This window comes from Sinocyclocheilus anshuiensis, unplaced genomic scaffold (genome assembly GCF_001515605.1).
Source record: "Sinocyclocheilus anshuiensis isolate Anshui unplaced genomic scaffold, SAMN03320099.WGS_v1.1 scaffold728, whole genome shotgun sequence".
Taxonomy (NCBI): Eukaryota; Metazoa; Chordata; class Actinopteri; order Cypriniformes; family Cyprinidae; genus Sinocyclocheilus; species Sinocyclocheilus anshuiensis.
In genome coordinates this window covers 662,294-676,903 of record NW_015555767.1, presented here as the reverse complement: position 1 = coordinate 676,903, position 14,610 = coordinate 662,294, and the positions used below count along the sequence as shown (strand labels likewise).

Here is a 14,610-nt window from a genome sequence, read left to right as displayed (position 1 = left end):
TATATATATATATATAGAATGTACTTTGAGACCTTTTAGCTTATATGTGTATCATTCACTCTTTGGCAACCTAAAAAGAGCTTTAGGCTGTGCTGATGTGAGCATAGTCATATGAGCCTCATGTTTCTATGCCCTCTGTCTTTTGAAGTATATAAATAAAACATTCTTTCCTCCTCGGATTCAAGTACAATACACAAAACAGAGCCGTTTTTGATAACATCTGGAACATTTAGCGTTGTTCTCCAAAACCAATGTTGACATATGCTTCTTTTCAGCCACCACCTGCAAGATTCACCCAAGGAACATAGTTTAGTCCATGATATTTCTTTATATCAATTCACAACGCTGTGGTGCTCAATTGCCATGGAAACCACTAGGGTGATCAAGAGGCAGTCACTCATGTCCGGCTAAACCGTTCCTCCGTTACATGACCAGTAGATAGTGTTTTTAATGAAACCCAATATGGGTCTAGTATCCAGACACCAGCACTGTATGCAGAATTTACGCTCATTCGCTGCACTACAACAGCAAACCTTTGTGTTCTTTGAATTTTTGGTTGATTCTTTTTAGTTTTTTCTCTTTAAGTTGCTTTACGCTTCAGTTTGTTTCACATTACAGTTCTTAACTTTCATATCTTTTCTTTAAGGAATCTGTGTTCATCTGTTTCCATAGCGCAGATCATTTGTTCTCTCCTGATTCTGTGAGGTTTATTTTTATGTACGTCATATGAGCGTGTGTGTGTGTGTGTTGTGTGAGCACGGTGTCTATGCATGCTTGCCTTGACATTCATATTGTGAGTGTGTGTGATTGAGAGAGATATTATGTAAATGTCCTGTCTTGGTAGCCTTAAAGGCATAGTTCACAGAAAATTTTGTCATTGGCCTGCTCACGTCGTTCTAAACCTCTTCTCCTGGGGAACTAAATCTTTGAAATGTCCTAGAATGAAAGGCAATGGTCACCAAAAGGGTTTGATTGCCAATTTCTGCGAAACTGTATTTTGTGTTTGCAGAACAAAAAAAGAACAAAAAATGTAAAACAGGTTTGGGATGATATGAGTGAGTGAGTGAAGTGAGTGAAGTGACATGTGGCCAAGTATGGTTACCCATACTAGGAATTAGTGCTCTGCATTTAACCCATCCTAAGTGCACACACACAGCAGTGAACACACACACACCGTGAACACACACCCGGAGCAGTGGGCAGCCATTTATGCTGCAGCGCCCGGGGAGCAGTTGGGGGTTCGGTGCCTTGCTCAAGGGCACCTCAGTCGTGGTATTGAAGGTGGAAGAGAGCGCTGGTTATTCACTCCCCCCACCTACAATTCCTGCCGGACCGGAGACTCGAACTCGCAACCTTTGGGTTACGAGTCCGACTCTCTAACCATTAGGCCACGACTTCCCCATATGAGTAAATAATGACAGAATTATCATTTTTGGTTTAACTATCCCTTTAAATGCAGACACATACTGTATGTGCATAACTGAAGTATGTACTGCCCTGACTCATGTGTATGTAGTCATATTTGTGTTTGTGTGCAAATGTTTGTTATCACTTGATCTGTCATAATGATGAGGCTGAACACAGAGAGTTCGCTGCGTTTCTAGGCAACACAGGAGGCCATTTTATTACACTGCTCTTGTCATTTGCACAATCAACCTCTAAACTTTAGCCTATGGAAATTATCCCTCTAATCAGGCTGTCTCTCTGTCTGTCTGACCGCCTGACTACTAGTTCTCCCATCTTTGTACTTTCCTCCTTCTGCTTTTCTGTCAAGTCCCTGTTGATCTTTCTCTGAACACAAAACATGACATGGTGTCATGGTTTAAAGTATTTACAGAATCGATTAGGGTTAATGCTGATGTGTGTATTTGTTTTTTTCTGTTAAAATACTTTATACCAGTTGAATATGTAGAGAATGTGTAAATACTGTTGCTATGAGGCTTTGTTGAGTGCTTACGTTTTAATAGCAATCAGACATAGGCTACTACTTGCACCTGGTACACTAGAAAATGGACAAAAAATCTCTTTAAAGGGATACTCTATAAATGAAAATTCTCTCATTATTTACTTACCTTCATGTCGTCCCAGATATACATGATTTTCTTTCTTCAAATGGACACATAGAAAGATTTATAGAAAAATAATCTATCTCTTTGAGTCCATATAATGCAAGGGGATTCCCAGAGTTGACGCTTTACAAAGTGAACATGACGTTAATCCATATCACCCCATTTAATGAATCAATGTCTTCTGGCTTGTTTGTTGGAAGCAGTGGTTTATATAAAAATAGTTTATATTTAAAAAATAAATAAATATTTATATTTTTCTTACTCAAACATATTTTATTTCAATAGACATTGACATAGATACAAAAGTGTACCTTTTGAAAAGGTACCACCCCAGTGGCAGCTATTGTACCTTTTTTTCTGAGAGTGTTTAATGAGTTTTTATGGGCAAAATCCAGTAATTTCATCTGGAATCCCAACAGTCTGGAAATTCATGTGAGTGTAAAAGATTTCCCAATATAAATTACAGGTTCAAGTTGGTCTTACAAATTCACTGTATTCTGTGTGAGCTGTGCTTTATACATCGCTACGCTTTTGACAGTAGACCTATTTTGCATATTAAATTTTACTGAAAGTTTACTAATGTGACTGCACCTTTACATTGAAAAAAGGACTTAAGTCATATCTAGGAACCAGAATATCATAGAGACTTAAAGCCAACCTTGAAACACCCTAGCAACCACCCACAGCACCTTAAGAAAGTGGCTGTAGTGAGTTTTACACATGCAAGCATTACGTATGGAAATTTCCTTTAAAAAAATATACAAATCTTGTTATTTTGGCAATACTGTGCAGTGTAGCTAATGGCACAAATGTTAAATTTAACTTAAAAATCAGGAAATCCACTTTAGTGACTAAAGGAACTTTAGAACGGTATCTTACACGGTTAATAACACCCCCACACACACAAGCGCACATTTCCCCATGTGTCTGTTCATGTGATCCTGTGCTATAGCCAAACATTCCTCTCATAATGAAATCAAAGAGTGAGAGGAGAGTTGTTTACCTCTGTGTATTTCACACACGGAGTGGAGGAGAAATTTTGCTGTCCTTTTCAAAAATAGGGAAAGGGAGACAAAGCGCTTATCACTTCTATTTCTCAGGAGACAATTTTAGTAGACGGACACTGTGATATGATTATGAGCTGGGATTCAGCCTGACCACCAGACTCTCTTGTGTGTGTACAGAACTAAGGATGAATGCAAATGTAGAAGTCCGATGAATGATCACGAGTGAGCTTAGACCATTATATTTAAAAGTGAGTTATATTTAAATTAACTTTTACAATAAATTATCATTTAAAATAACATTTGCATATATTTTAAAATGTAATTTATTCCTCTGATGGCAAAGTTGAATATTTAAAAATATTTAAAAGTATCTTTTTACTTTTCATATTTCTATATTCAAAAGTTTATATTTATAACCTTAATCTAATAACATTTATGCAATTATAATTATAGTGTAAATTCATTTTTAATATTTTACCAAGACATTTCTCAGTCAGTAAATGTGGATCTTTCAGTTGAATTTGTAAAGTGCTGTCTTGATCTTGGTCTTGACTCAGTCTGGACTACAACACTATCTATTTATCAAAGAATCCTGAAATAAAATGTATCTCAGTTTTTTACAAATATATTAATCAGTAAAAAATGTGTTACTTTTTAAAATATATTTAAAATAGAAAAGATTTATTTTAAACTGTAATAATAATTCACAATACTACTGTTAATTAAATCTTAATTATTAAATATTAACTATACTCAGAAATTAAAATAAAATAAATAAAATATCTCACATTTGACAGTTTTCGACTTCTATTTCCAGCAAATGTCTTAACGTGTAAATATTTGTATGTACAAAAAAGTTTAACAGCTGAGACATAAATTCAACAACATTTGATGAACAGAAATAGAATAATGTGTTCCTGAAGTAAGTCAATATGAAAAGTAGCTGTCAGTATCTGGTGTGGCCACCAGCTTTTTTTATGCACAATAGTGCATCTCATCCTTATGGACCACACCAGATTTGACAGTTCTTGCTGTGAGATGTTACCCCACTCTTCTACTAAGATATTTGCAAATTCCCAGACATTTCTGGGGGACTCATGGTTTGCCAATGTGAGGACGATGGAATATTTAATGCATCACACAAATATATATTGTATCATAAGGACATCTGCATTATAAGAATTTGGTCAACCACCAGCATGTCTTGTTTATGTCACTAATGTCTTTCTATCTGTTTCTCACAGGGCAGAAAATTTAAAGGCATCACTATGGGCTTTCCTCAGCGTTCCTCCGGCAGACGATCTTTTGGACGTTCCAAGCGTCTCAGTATGGCTCGTTCACTTGATGACCTTGAGGTAAGGTTCCCCAAATGCTTTTCTTTTTCTCCTCAGGAAGGTGTCCCTACATTTCAGTCTTTGTCTCTCTCACATTCTTACTTATAAAACTTCCCAGCATTCCGATCCTATCACTCGGAGGGTAGGGAATGATTACATAAGGAACGAGTGATCTACGCAGTAATTCAGAGACATGCATGCACACTGAAACAAACAAACACAACCAACCCTCTGGAGTGCATGAACTCTTGGGCCCTTATTCACGAAACGACAGCTGTGTGCATGTAGAGCAGATCTGACACCACAGCGAGGGTATTCTAGTGTATTAATGGCTGTGGTCACACTCACACATGTGAGTTTAATTTTAGACCCAGCAGTCAAAGAGATCCACGTGACGTGTGATGCGCGCACAAGTGTGGTGACAGCAGATTGCCATGGCAACGGAGGAGACGGTGAAACATGGATGGTGTAATTTTCAGATGGAAGCTCTTTCAGATGGGAGCTCGGGGGCACAAAAAAAAAAAAAACTGACAACACATCACATCTCAGTCTATCCTGATAGCCACAGCATGCCAGTGGTTATTATAGTTTTATCTATTCTTTGTGTGTAATTAGAGGCTTAATTTTTTTCCAACTTAATTTGTGCAGACAACAATAAGTAAGCCATTTTTACGTTGATTTTTGTGAAAAGTGTACACACTGTGGATCTGTGTTTGTATGAAAACATTGCTTGACAAATGGTAGTGATTTGGCAACCTGTTTGAAAAATCATTATTTTTATAATTACTGTCACAGTTGTGTGTTGTAAGAAGATACAAACATGACGATGAAGATATAAGGCAGTCTTTAATAAATCCACAGGCAGATAAATCCAAAGAGAGAGAGAATGGCTAACAACACATGGAACACAGACGAGACTTGACAGCAAATGACTAGACATGGGATTTAAGTATACAAGCAAATGAGGAGAATTAATGACACACATCTGAACTAAATGACAACTAATCAGAAACCATGACAACTAACTCAACAGTGAAAACGGTGGAAACTGAAAACAAAGTCCAAACACTGTGGTGTGACAATTACATTTAGTAATGTTATTGGCTCAGAAATTACACACTTTCAATTTAACTTATTTTAAATAAACATCAATCTGTGGTTAAAATTCACAAATTTGTTCACATGATCCTTCAGAAATCATTCTAATATGCTTATTTACCTTTGTCCACTATTATAAATGATCAGTCAATAATAAGTAACTGATCCCAGAAAACTGTTACTCTTTTGGACTTGTTTAGTGTTCATTTCATGATCAAAACTTTGCTCTTTTAAAGAGCAGGAATCCCTCTTTACCAGCTGAGTCACATAGCATGAAAATGAGCCTCCGTGCCACTCAGACGGGACAGTCACACTGTTGATCAGGCATGATAAGATAAAAGAATGAAATGCTTCCTCTAGTTAGTGGCTGAAACAAACACTCGCCTAATTGCATAAAATGGGTTGTATTGAGTGAAGAAGAAAGAAAACAACTGTCTTAAGCTCTTAGAAGCAGGAAGTTAGTCATCTGCGCTGTACAAATGCTAAGAAAAGCCTTGATAGTTAATACAGAAACTGATAATGCTATAGATTGAAAAGAAGGTTAAATGTGACTGTTTTGTATTTTTTCCTCCTGCTTCCATTATTTTCTTGGAGTCTCTCTCTCTTCGGTTTCCTCTCATCTCTTTGCCTTTTCTTCCGTTAGCTTTGTCTCTTTTCTCAGAACTGCACATATGCAGGGTGGCTGCACTTGTGTGTGAACAGAGCTCGCTTTGTGAAGCAGCACAGTAATTAGTGTGTGTGTGTGTGTGTGTGTGTGTGTGTGTGTGTCTGTGTGTGCTAAAGATTTTGAGTATTGAGCAGCATTCTTCTCGTTAGCAGGGATTCTGCTAAGAACTCACACACTCTCTGCAGTGAGGCATGAACATGCATGCACACTCTTAAATTACATGCTAATTGAATACTGTCCTTAAATGCTGTGACACACACTCTCAAGCTTTGAGATGAACATACACAAACAACATCAGAAAAGGGACTAATTACAGGCTTCTCCAGAACACACATATTTCCTCTGGCTGGCCTGTCATGTAAGAGAAAGCGAGCTATGCAGTTATCTTGTCAGCGAGTGTTTACCCGGTTAGATGTAATTTCTCTTCATGCCCACAATCATTGTGTGACATCATGCCAGCCTTTCGAGCCTTCAGTTTGCTCACTGAGCCAATAGATTCCACCCCCCATTCAAAACTGACCATGACTATTGTTGAAAGTCACGAATACAATTTATTTTTAAATACAAACTCATTTCACATGGATAATTTAAACTGAATGGCACTCCGGAGACTAACTTCTTCATAAACACAGACTGCGGAAGTAAACTTGAAATACACATATTTGGTCTTATGGTGAAAGATTAGAAAATAAATGAATTTTGATCTTCTTAATCTCACACACACACACACACCTTTCCAGAAGGCCAACAATTCACTAAAAATGTTTTTTTTATTGGTCTTATGAAGTATTCTAATTTGTTGAGATAGTGAATTGGTGGGTTTTTGTGAGCCAAAATCATCACAATTAAAAGAACCAAAGACTTAAACTACTTCAGTCTGTGTGCATTGAATTTATTTAATACGCGAGTTTCACAATTTTAGTTGAATTACTGAAATAAATGAACTTTTCCACGCCATTCTAATTTATTGAGATGCACCTGTATATAAACATGATTTTTCCAGATCTAGAAATCACATTTGTAAAAATAGGCTACACTCGTTTTCCCCAAGAAATTGATAACTCTGGTTCTTTAAAGAAAAAAGTTTCTGACAAGGACATGTTTTACTTTTTAGTTGTTTTAGCTTATTTCAATGCCTATTTTGTCTTATTTTAAATCATCAGTTTACTGAGGCCCCCCTAATGGTCCCCAGCCCCCTGGTTGAGAACCACTAATAAACAGTAGAGACAATTTTTTACACTTCAGGCTTTGCTTAACCAACTTGGTGTCAGGGAAGTTGGTTCACATTTGTGGACTTGATCATGTATGAGTAATTGTATGAGCGCTGTACGTTTAAGGCAATGCAATGCAAAAACCGTAGATCTCTTCTGAATCACTCTGAGAGTCTTGAGACGATTGCAGCATACATGAAGTCAGGCATGTGTGAGAACATATTGATGCATGCCATCCCGAGAGTATGCGTATAATGAGTATAATGACTATTTTGTCGTTATTTGAATCCTTTACATTAGAATTGTAGAGCAAATAATAATCATTCTGAAAATTAGAACCTAAATACTGTTTTTGCTGTGCTCTGCTAGGCTAATGACACAGCACTGGAAAATAACTTCTTGTAATTGAAAAGCTTAATTAGAAAACAAGGTAGAATCCTAATAATTATGCAACCCAGAAGAAACATATCTTAACTCTCGGTCTTGTGACTGCCTGATTTAGAATAGTTTCTCGAAATCACATGTTTGTTTCTGGTTGTCTTTCTATATATGCATGCGTTTTTTCTCACTTAAAGGGTTGGTTCACCCAAAAATGAAAATTAGCCCATAAATTACTCAAGTAAGGAAACTTTGCTTCCTTTGCTCCTGTTAACAAACATTGGTTTTCACGAGACTCACCGGCGCATGCGCAACGCTGAACTACTACGTCATCAGCCCGGAGCTGCTTCCGTGTACAACAGTAAGCGCAAGCTAGATTAAAGTGATTATTACGTTTTGAATATGGATATTTTTCTTACAAAAACGCATCGATTCGCTACAGGAGGCCTTTGTTCACCCCCCGGAGCCATGTGAGACACTTTTTTTTTATGGATGGCGCTTTTTATTTAATTCCTTTTAGACTGATGCATGCAACACCTGCTGAGTGCCATGAAACAGCTTGAAAGATCAAAGGCAATTTTTAATATAACTCCGACTGGATTCGTCTGAAAGAAGAAAGTCATATACACCTAGGATGACTTGAGGGTGAGTAATTTATGGGCTAATTTTCATTTTTAGGTGAACTAACCCTTTAATGTTTGTATTATCTATGTGTCTAGGTGGATGTATTATCTCATGTTTGGGCATTTAATAATCAAAAGCAGGAGCGATACAATGCATTTTTAACTCTCTGAGGCCGCTGGCTACAGGAGGCCATACGTTCATCTGCACGTAGCTTCACATCAGTCACAAATTCTGACTGTTTTATTACAGTGATGATTCAACTTTGCTCCCGGGTTTAAAAAACAGACCCCATGGATTCCTAAACACCGCTTATGGAGAGAACAGAGTTGGGACTTGTTGAAGAATGTTGCCCTTCATACCAGGTTTAGGTTTTAATAGTGCCTGTCAAACAAGGCACATCCACACACAAACACACTGAGAAGGACAATTCGATGTTCCTGATACTTTTTATTGCACACATTGACTGCAATTATACACACACACACACTGATATAAACACATGCCAGAAAGAAGTACCCCCTTAATTGTTCAAACACACACACACACACACACACACATACACATTCATTCTGATTCTTTCACGCTCCCTTCTTTAAGCAGATGCTGTGCTCCAGGCATACTAATACGGTGGCACAACACATTGTGTAAATAACATGAAGAATCCCACTGTGAAGCACTTACATTTCAGTGCGTGTGTGTGCGCGGCTGTTTCTCACGCCTCTGTGAAGTATATGAGTGTGAATGCACAAACATACTCACTCCCGCTTGCGAGCGTGTCTCTGCATCTCTGTGAGCCCTGGGCTCTGTGGGCGGAATAGGAATTACAGTGGAGTGGGTGGAAAGACGGAGAGAGGGAGAGAGAGAGAATCAAACAACACAAGACGCAGAGATAGTGACAGGGACAGACTGTGAATACAGACTCACACACGCTGTACTGGACGCAGCCAGTGGATGGATGTGTTTACAGAGCGTGGAGTCATTTAACGGCCGACTGTGGAGTCTAACACTGCCATACATGGAGCCAACTTTGAGCGTCAATACTGATGGAGTGAGTACCTTTACTCACACATTTGTATGGGCTAGTGTGCTTGTTTGATCTGTCAAGTCGTGTTGTATTTAGATGCAGAGTGTTTTAGTTGAGGTGGGGGGTTGTGGATGCACTCCGACAGTTTTCTATCACAGGAGTCTGTGTCTGCTGTTAATATTTAAGAGTGTGGTTGTGATTACAAAGCGCTGTTTGAATTTTAACACTGCTTGCACAAGTACTTGTGCGATCTTGCTTTGGAATGCAGGATCATGTCTGTTGAAACCTCAAATTAGTTTAAAAACTGTGCTGATGGACGGGTTATCAAGTGAATTTGCATCTCAAATGCTCATTTGATTCCATTCGTTGGCATGATTTATGCTTTAAATATATATTTTAATTATCTAATTTTATGCTATAAGTAGTAAGAGTAAAGAATAAAGATGTTGGTATACATGTAATTATATAATTTACCTTTTATGGTTTGATCACAAATCATCTTGCATATCCTAATCATGTGACCTGATTTGTCCAATCAGGTGTTATTGTATTCTTATGAGCTCCTGATGAAAGATTTCTGTATTTGTCATTCTTTTTTTTTCAGCATCATTTGAGTTTTTTTTTTGTGGTTATTCAAGTGTCAGCTATGAATTTAAAGCAACTTTGTCTTAGTCTCATGTGTCTCATGACTTGCATGAGCGTGTTAGAATTTTTTATTGTTGAAATTGTGTAGACTTTAGACAACAAACATTTCATATAAAGTAAAGCTGTACTTCCTTTTAAGAAAGAAGAAAACAAATCGAAAAGTTAAAGTGAAACATTGAGAAACAAATACTTTGTGAGTGAACTCATTTGGTACTGCAATAAGGTATTTTATGTTAATGCTTAGTAGTAGTTCTGAGTTCCTTAAGTCTGGGGAAAAGGACATTTTTTTCACCCTTTTTTTTTTGGAAGAAAAAGATTTTGCCTGAAAATTAGAACAGAAATTCATTCGATTTTCTTCTTCTTCTTTATTTTATTTTTTTTCTCTTTACTATTTCCAAGAAAAATTAACTTCTAAATTATACTAAATATCATTCAGATGTATCTTGGAGTCCTTGTAATGAATATGCAAACATAATGTAATATGTTATTTTAAAGGGGTTTTGTTTATATAAGTATTTATTTATTTTAAATTCTTAGACATTTAATTCACTCATTTTGTGTGCAAGTGAGTGTGTTTGTTCCTGTGTTGGAAGATACAGCAGATGGCAGTATTGAGACAATTTGTTCTTTTATTGAAAAAAAAAAATCAGCTAGAAGAAAGAGAGGGACTGACATCCTATGCTCCTTCCTTCTTTCTGTAAACTTTGCATTATATAAATAACAAGTATATTTACATAGTTTATTGTTAAATGGTGTCACTATATAGGCTATACAATCCATATATAAACAATCCATGCTATTGTTTATCTATTTATCTCGCTTGCCAATTTTAATTTTCATGTTTTGTAGTGTGGATCAGTCTTGTCATACATTTTATATTGTGCTGGCAGACGTTGTAGTGGTTCGTAGGACTGTGTTGGACTGTGTTGCACTGGTTTAGAGTACTAGGTCAATATGACATTATATATATTAAATATTATATATATATATATATATATATATATATAATAATATTATATTACATTATATACTTGGTTTCTTAATATTGTTTTCTTATTGGCCATTAACATTCTGAGATGAGATGTCTTTCTGTATAAAGTTATGTCTGTTTGCCAGCCCGCTTAGCTCACATAAGCTCCATTGCTCTTGGTTCGAGAGGAAAGAGAGAACCACTTTTAATGCCTTCATGGCCACTGGGAACAGGCAGAGAGGACAGTCATGAGAACCAACAGGAATGTGGATCTGCATTCGAATGACTTCAGATTTGACTCAGTATTATGTATTGTATTGTATTGTATTGTATTGTATTGTATTGTAAGTGATGCATTTGAATATGAACTTTAAACCATCTGAATTTTTTGAGACTTAATTCGATTGCAGAATGCGGTTGCCATTCTAGCCTCTGTTTCTTTTCGACTTTCTTAACATAGTTGCTTTCTATGCTGACATCATGTGAAAGTCATAGAAAAAAACTACATCGACCCCAGTCTTGTGGTGATAAGCTTTGCTGTCAGAGGTGATCTGAAACAATGTCATACTTCAGTTCATTGCTATATATGTAAATGTATGAGACCTGTTTGTCTGTTTGTTTGATTATTTATTTATTTAGATTTACAAAGGGCCATATTTATAGTAGTTATCAAATATAAAATATTTATCTCATTTAAATAAAGCCAAACTGTTTTTTTGGCTTTTGTGATGGGTGATTTAAAAAAAGAAAAAGAAATACTAAAAATAAAGCTCCCAAACCCCCCTTAAAGATCTTTCACCACCAGCCCAAAAGTATAATTTTAATGGTCCCCTACAATTTTTGTTCTCTGTAATATGTCTGCCAAGTATTTTTAAGATTTTTCTTTTTCACCTACTCAGGAAATTGCCAATTGCAACACTCATATTTTTTAATCGAGCTCATGAGGTTTGTATCAAACACTGCCTTTGTAACTCCAGCTCTGGGATATTTTTATTACTTTCTCTCTCTGTACTGATATGACCTGCTCTAGAACCTGCCTTTCATTAACATCCACTCTCACTACATGGTCATTTACCTTACGTCATTCTCCAACTACCCCGCGCCTCACTTTCCTCCAAAAACATGCCTTTCAACATGCCTGTCCATCCTCTTGCATTTTTACCGCATTAAGAAACTCATTGGAGCTTTGCTGCTGAGTTCCCCGGCTGTGATTTTAGACGTTGGGAAATTAAGACAGATGCTTATTTGAAGTGGCAGCACAGGGCTGTGCCGTTGGAGGCCCGGAGTGAGTGCTTTCTTTTGTCTTGAATGGAGGATTTATTTGAGTTGTGGCAGAGCCATGATGGTGAAACGGTTGAGTAAGCATTTCTTGATTTCTCTAAGTGAGAGAAAGAGAGAGGCGCTAGTCGGTGCTGAAAAAGATCACCAAGGGAAAAGTCTGACATCTGTTTTTTTTAGTTACTACACAGGTCAAGCAAAGAGAGGAATGAGAGAATACCATCGTTTTCTTCTCCTTCTGAATTTCTCACTCACAACCCAGGCGCTTTCTGCGGAAATTCGAGGTTGCCGTAGTAACAGCACAGAATCAGAATGGAACTTCCTCGTCAGTAAGACTGCCTTGCGCTCGGAGAGCATGTCAGCTCTTGCTGTGGAGGAATGAAATGAAGCGCAGTCTTAGGCGTAAGAGCAGAATGGATTCGCCAGTCAGAGCGTTGGGTCTCTACACGTTGGGAGCTGCGCTATATGAATGGACACACCTCGCAAAAAGACCATGAGTCTGAAAAAGAGACTGTCATTTAAAAGGGTCTGCTACTTTCATACGGTGAGTTGGATCTGTGAATGATGAAAAGTTGTTCACTTTTTTACCTTTTGTTTTCTTTTCCTTCTATATTCCATGTTTCTCTTTATCTGTCTACTGTCTCTTATGTGTCTAGACTGTGAGTTGTTTCTCCGTGAGTCGTTGTAAGATGTTAGAGATGTCTCTTTTGTTAGTCCCCATTCAATAGCTCTGTAAACATCCTCCTGCTGTCTGAAAGGAGACAGAACACACCTGGACTACTAGCACTGGTTGTTCCACTAAAACTATGTCTTCTTGACAAACGTGTGTGCAGATTGATTAGACGTGGGTATTTTGTCAGAATACAGCTCATCTGTCTGTCCTAAAGAGTTTGTGCTATAAGTTAGCTGGAGCATTTGTTATGCCAAAGCAAATAGGAACAGTTTGCAGACGCACAACTTACTCTTTCTATCCTAGGGAATTTAGCACTCAATGCGAGGGACTATTCATTTCAGATTCAAATCTAAACACTGGAATCTGTTTGTCCGTTAGCTGTTAGTCCCACAGTCTCCTGCTTCTTCTCAAACCACAGTGTGTTAGGCTTGGAAAAACCTTGTCTGTTACTTTTCAAACACCTTACTGGAATGTGTTTATGTGGGAGGGAGAACGGTCATCAAATATGTTTTTTGACTAACATTACAGAGAGCGGACATCCCTCATTTACTTTCATTTTTCCTTCTCTCTCTGTGAGCGCACACATATTTTATCCTTTTTTCTCCTATTCGGTCACTTTTTTCCAGTTACATTTCTGCCCCCTCTTTTATTGTATAATTTGGACTTTGCATTTGATATGAAAGCACTTGTAAAACTGTTATAAACTATTTTCTTTTGTTATAAACTATTTTCTTAATATATTTTCATAATGTAACGCCCCTGTGGACTGTTAGTGTGGTTTCTTCCCCTTTTGTTGGTTTAGCTAACACATTTGAATATTTTACCCATGCAAACGTAGCACAGAGGTGTTGTGTGTGTAATGTCCATAGCCTTGTGTAAACAAAAACACTTGGACGTACAACAAGTGATGTTTTGTATGTATGTATTTAGTTCTGCATCTTGTGGCCTGTGTTTTTAAAGGAATAATTACTTACTGATAATGTTCTCTGCTGCAACTCAGCAGTAACGTCAGGAATGTGCCTCATACAGCATGAAACTCATACATCCACACATCTGGTTGTATGTGAGATCATAGGCCATCCAGCTGCATGCAACTGAAAGTATATGTAAACCCTGAGGTATATATGGATCTCTCCACAGTCTGTGCTCTGTTAGAGAATGCACAGCAGAGGGGAAGAGAAGGAAAACACATTAAGTAACACCAGGGTCATCGACTGGGAGAGATGTGGAGATGAAAGCAAGTTGTGACAGAACTTGTGTATTCCTGATGCTTTGATAACTCATCTGAAAAAAAAAATCATTTATTTTTCTTAAAATGTATGATCTATAACTGGGTTGTTAGACTGTGGTGTGCATAGCTCAGTGCAGTGGTCCCCAAAGTTGTTGTTTTTTTTTTGCCTCAGGACTCTGAATGAGACGCAGATTCACTCTCTGACAGCAGGAGGCACTTCTGGAACACCAGATACGGCGTTACCGCTGTAAACACAGCAGCACTGCCGCTGAAACACTGCTTTAATATTAACTATACAGAAACAAGATTAAAAGAAAATACCGCGTAAACTTTTCTGAAGACAGTCAGTTCCCCTCAGAAACACATTCATATAAACCCCCAAATCAATATTGAGGATTTTC

At 37.3% G+C, this 14,610-nt stretch overlaps 1 protein-coding gene across 1 annotated transcript in view; it reads left to right on the top strand.

Moving 5' to 3' along the window:
* Positions 1 to 14,610, top strand: part of LOC107674230 (regulator of G-protein signaling 12-like) — a 45,857-nt gene that overhangs the window by 6,641 nt on the left and 24,606 nt on the right. Inside the window, exon 3 of the mRNA XM_016468147.1 lies at positions 4,321 to 4,431. Coding sequence (XP_016323633.1) covers positions 4,321 to 4,431 — 111 coding nt within the window. The remainder of the gene's footprint in view (positions 1 to 4,320; positions 4,432 to 14,610) is intronic.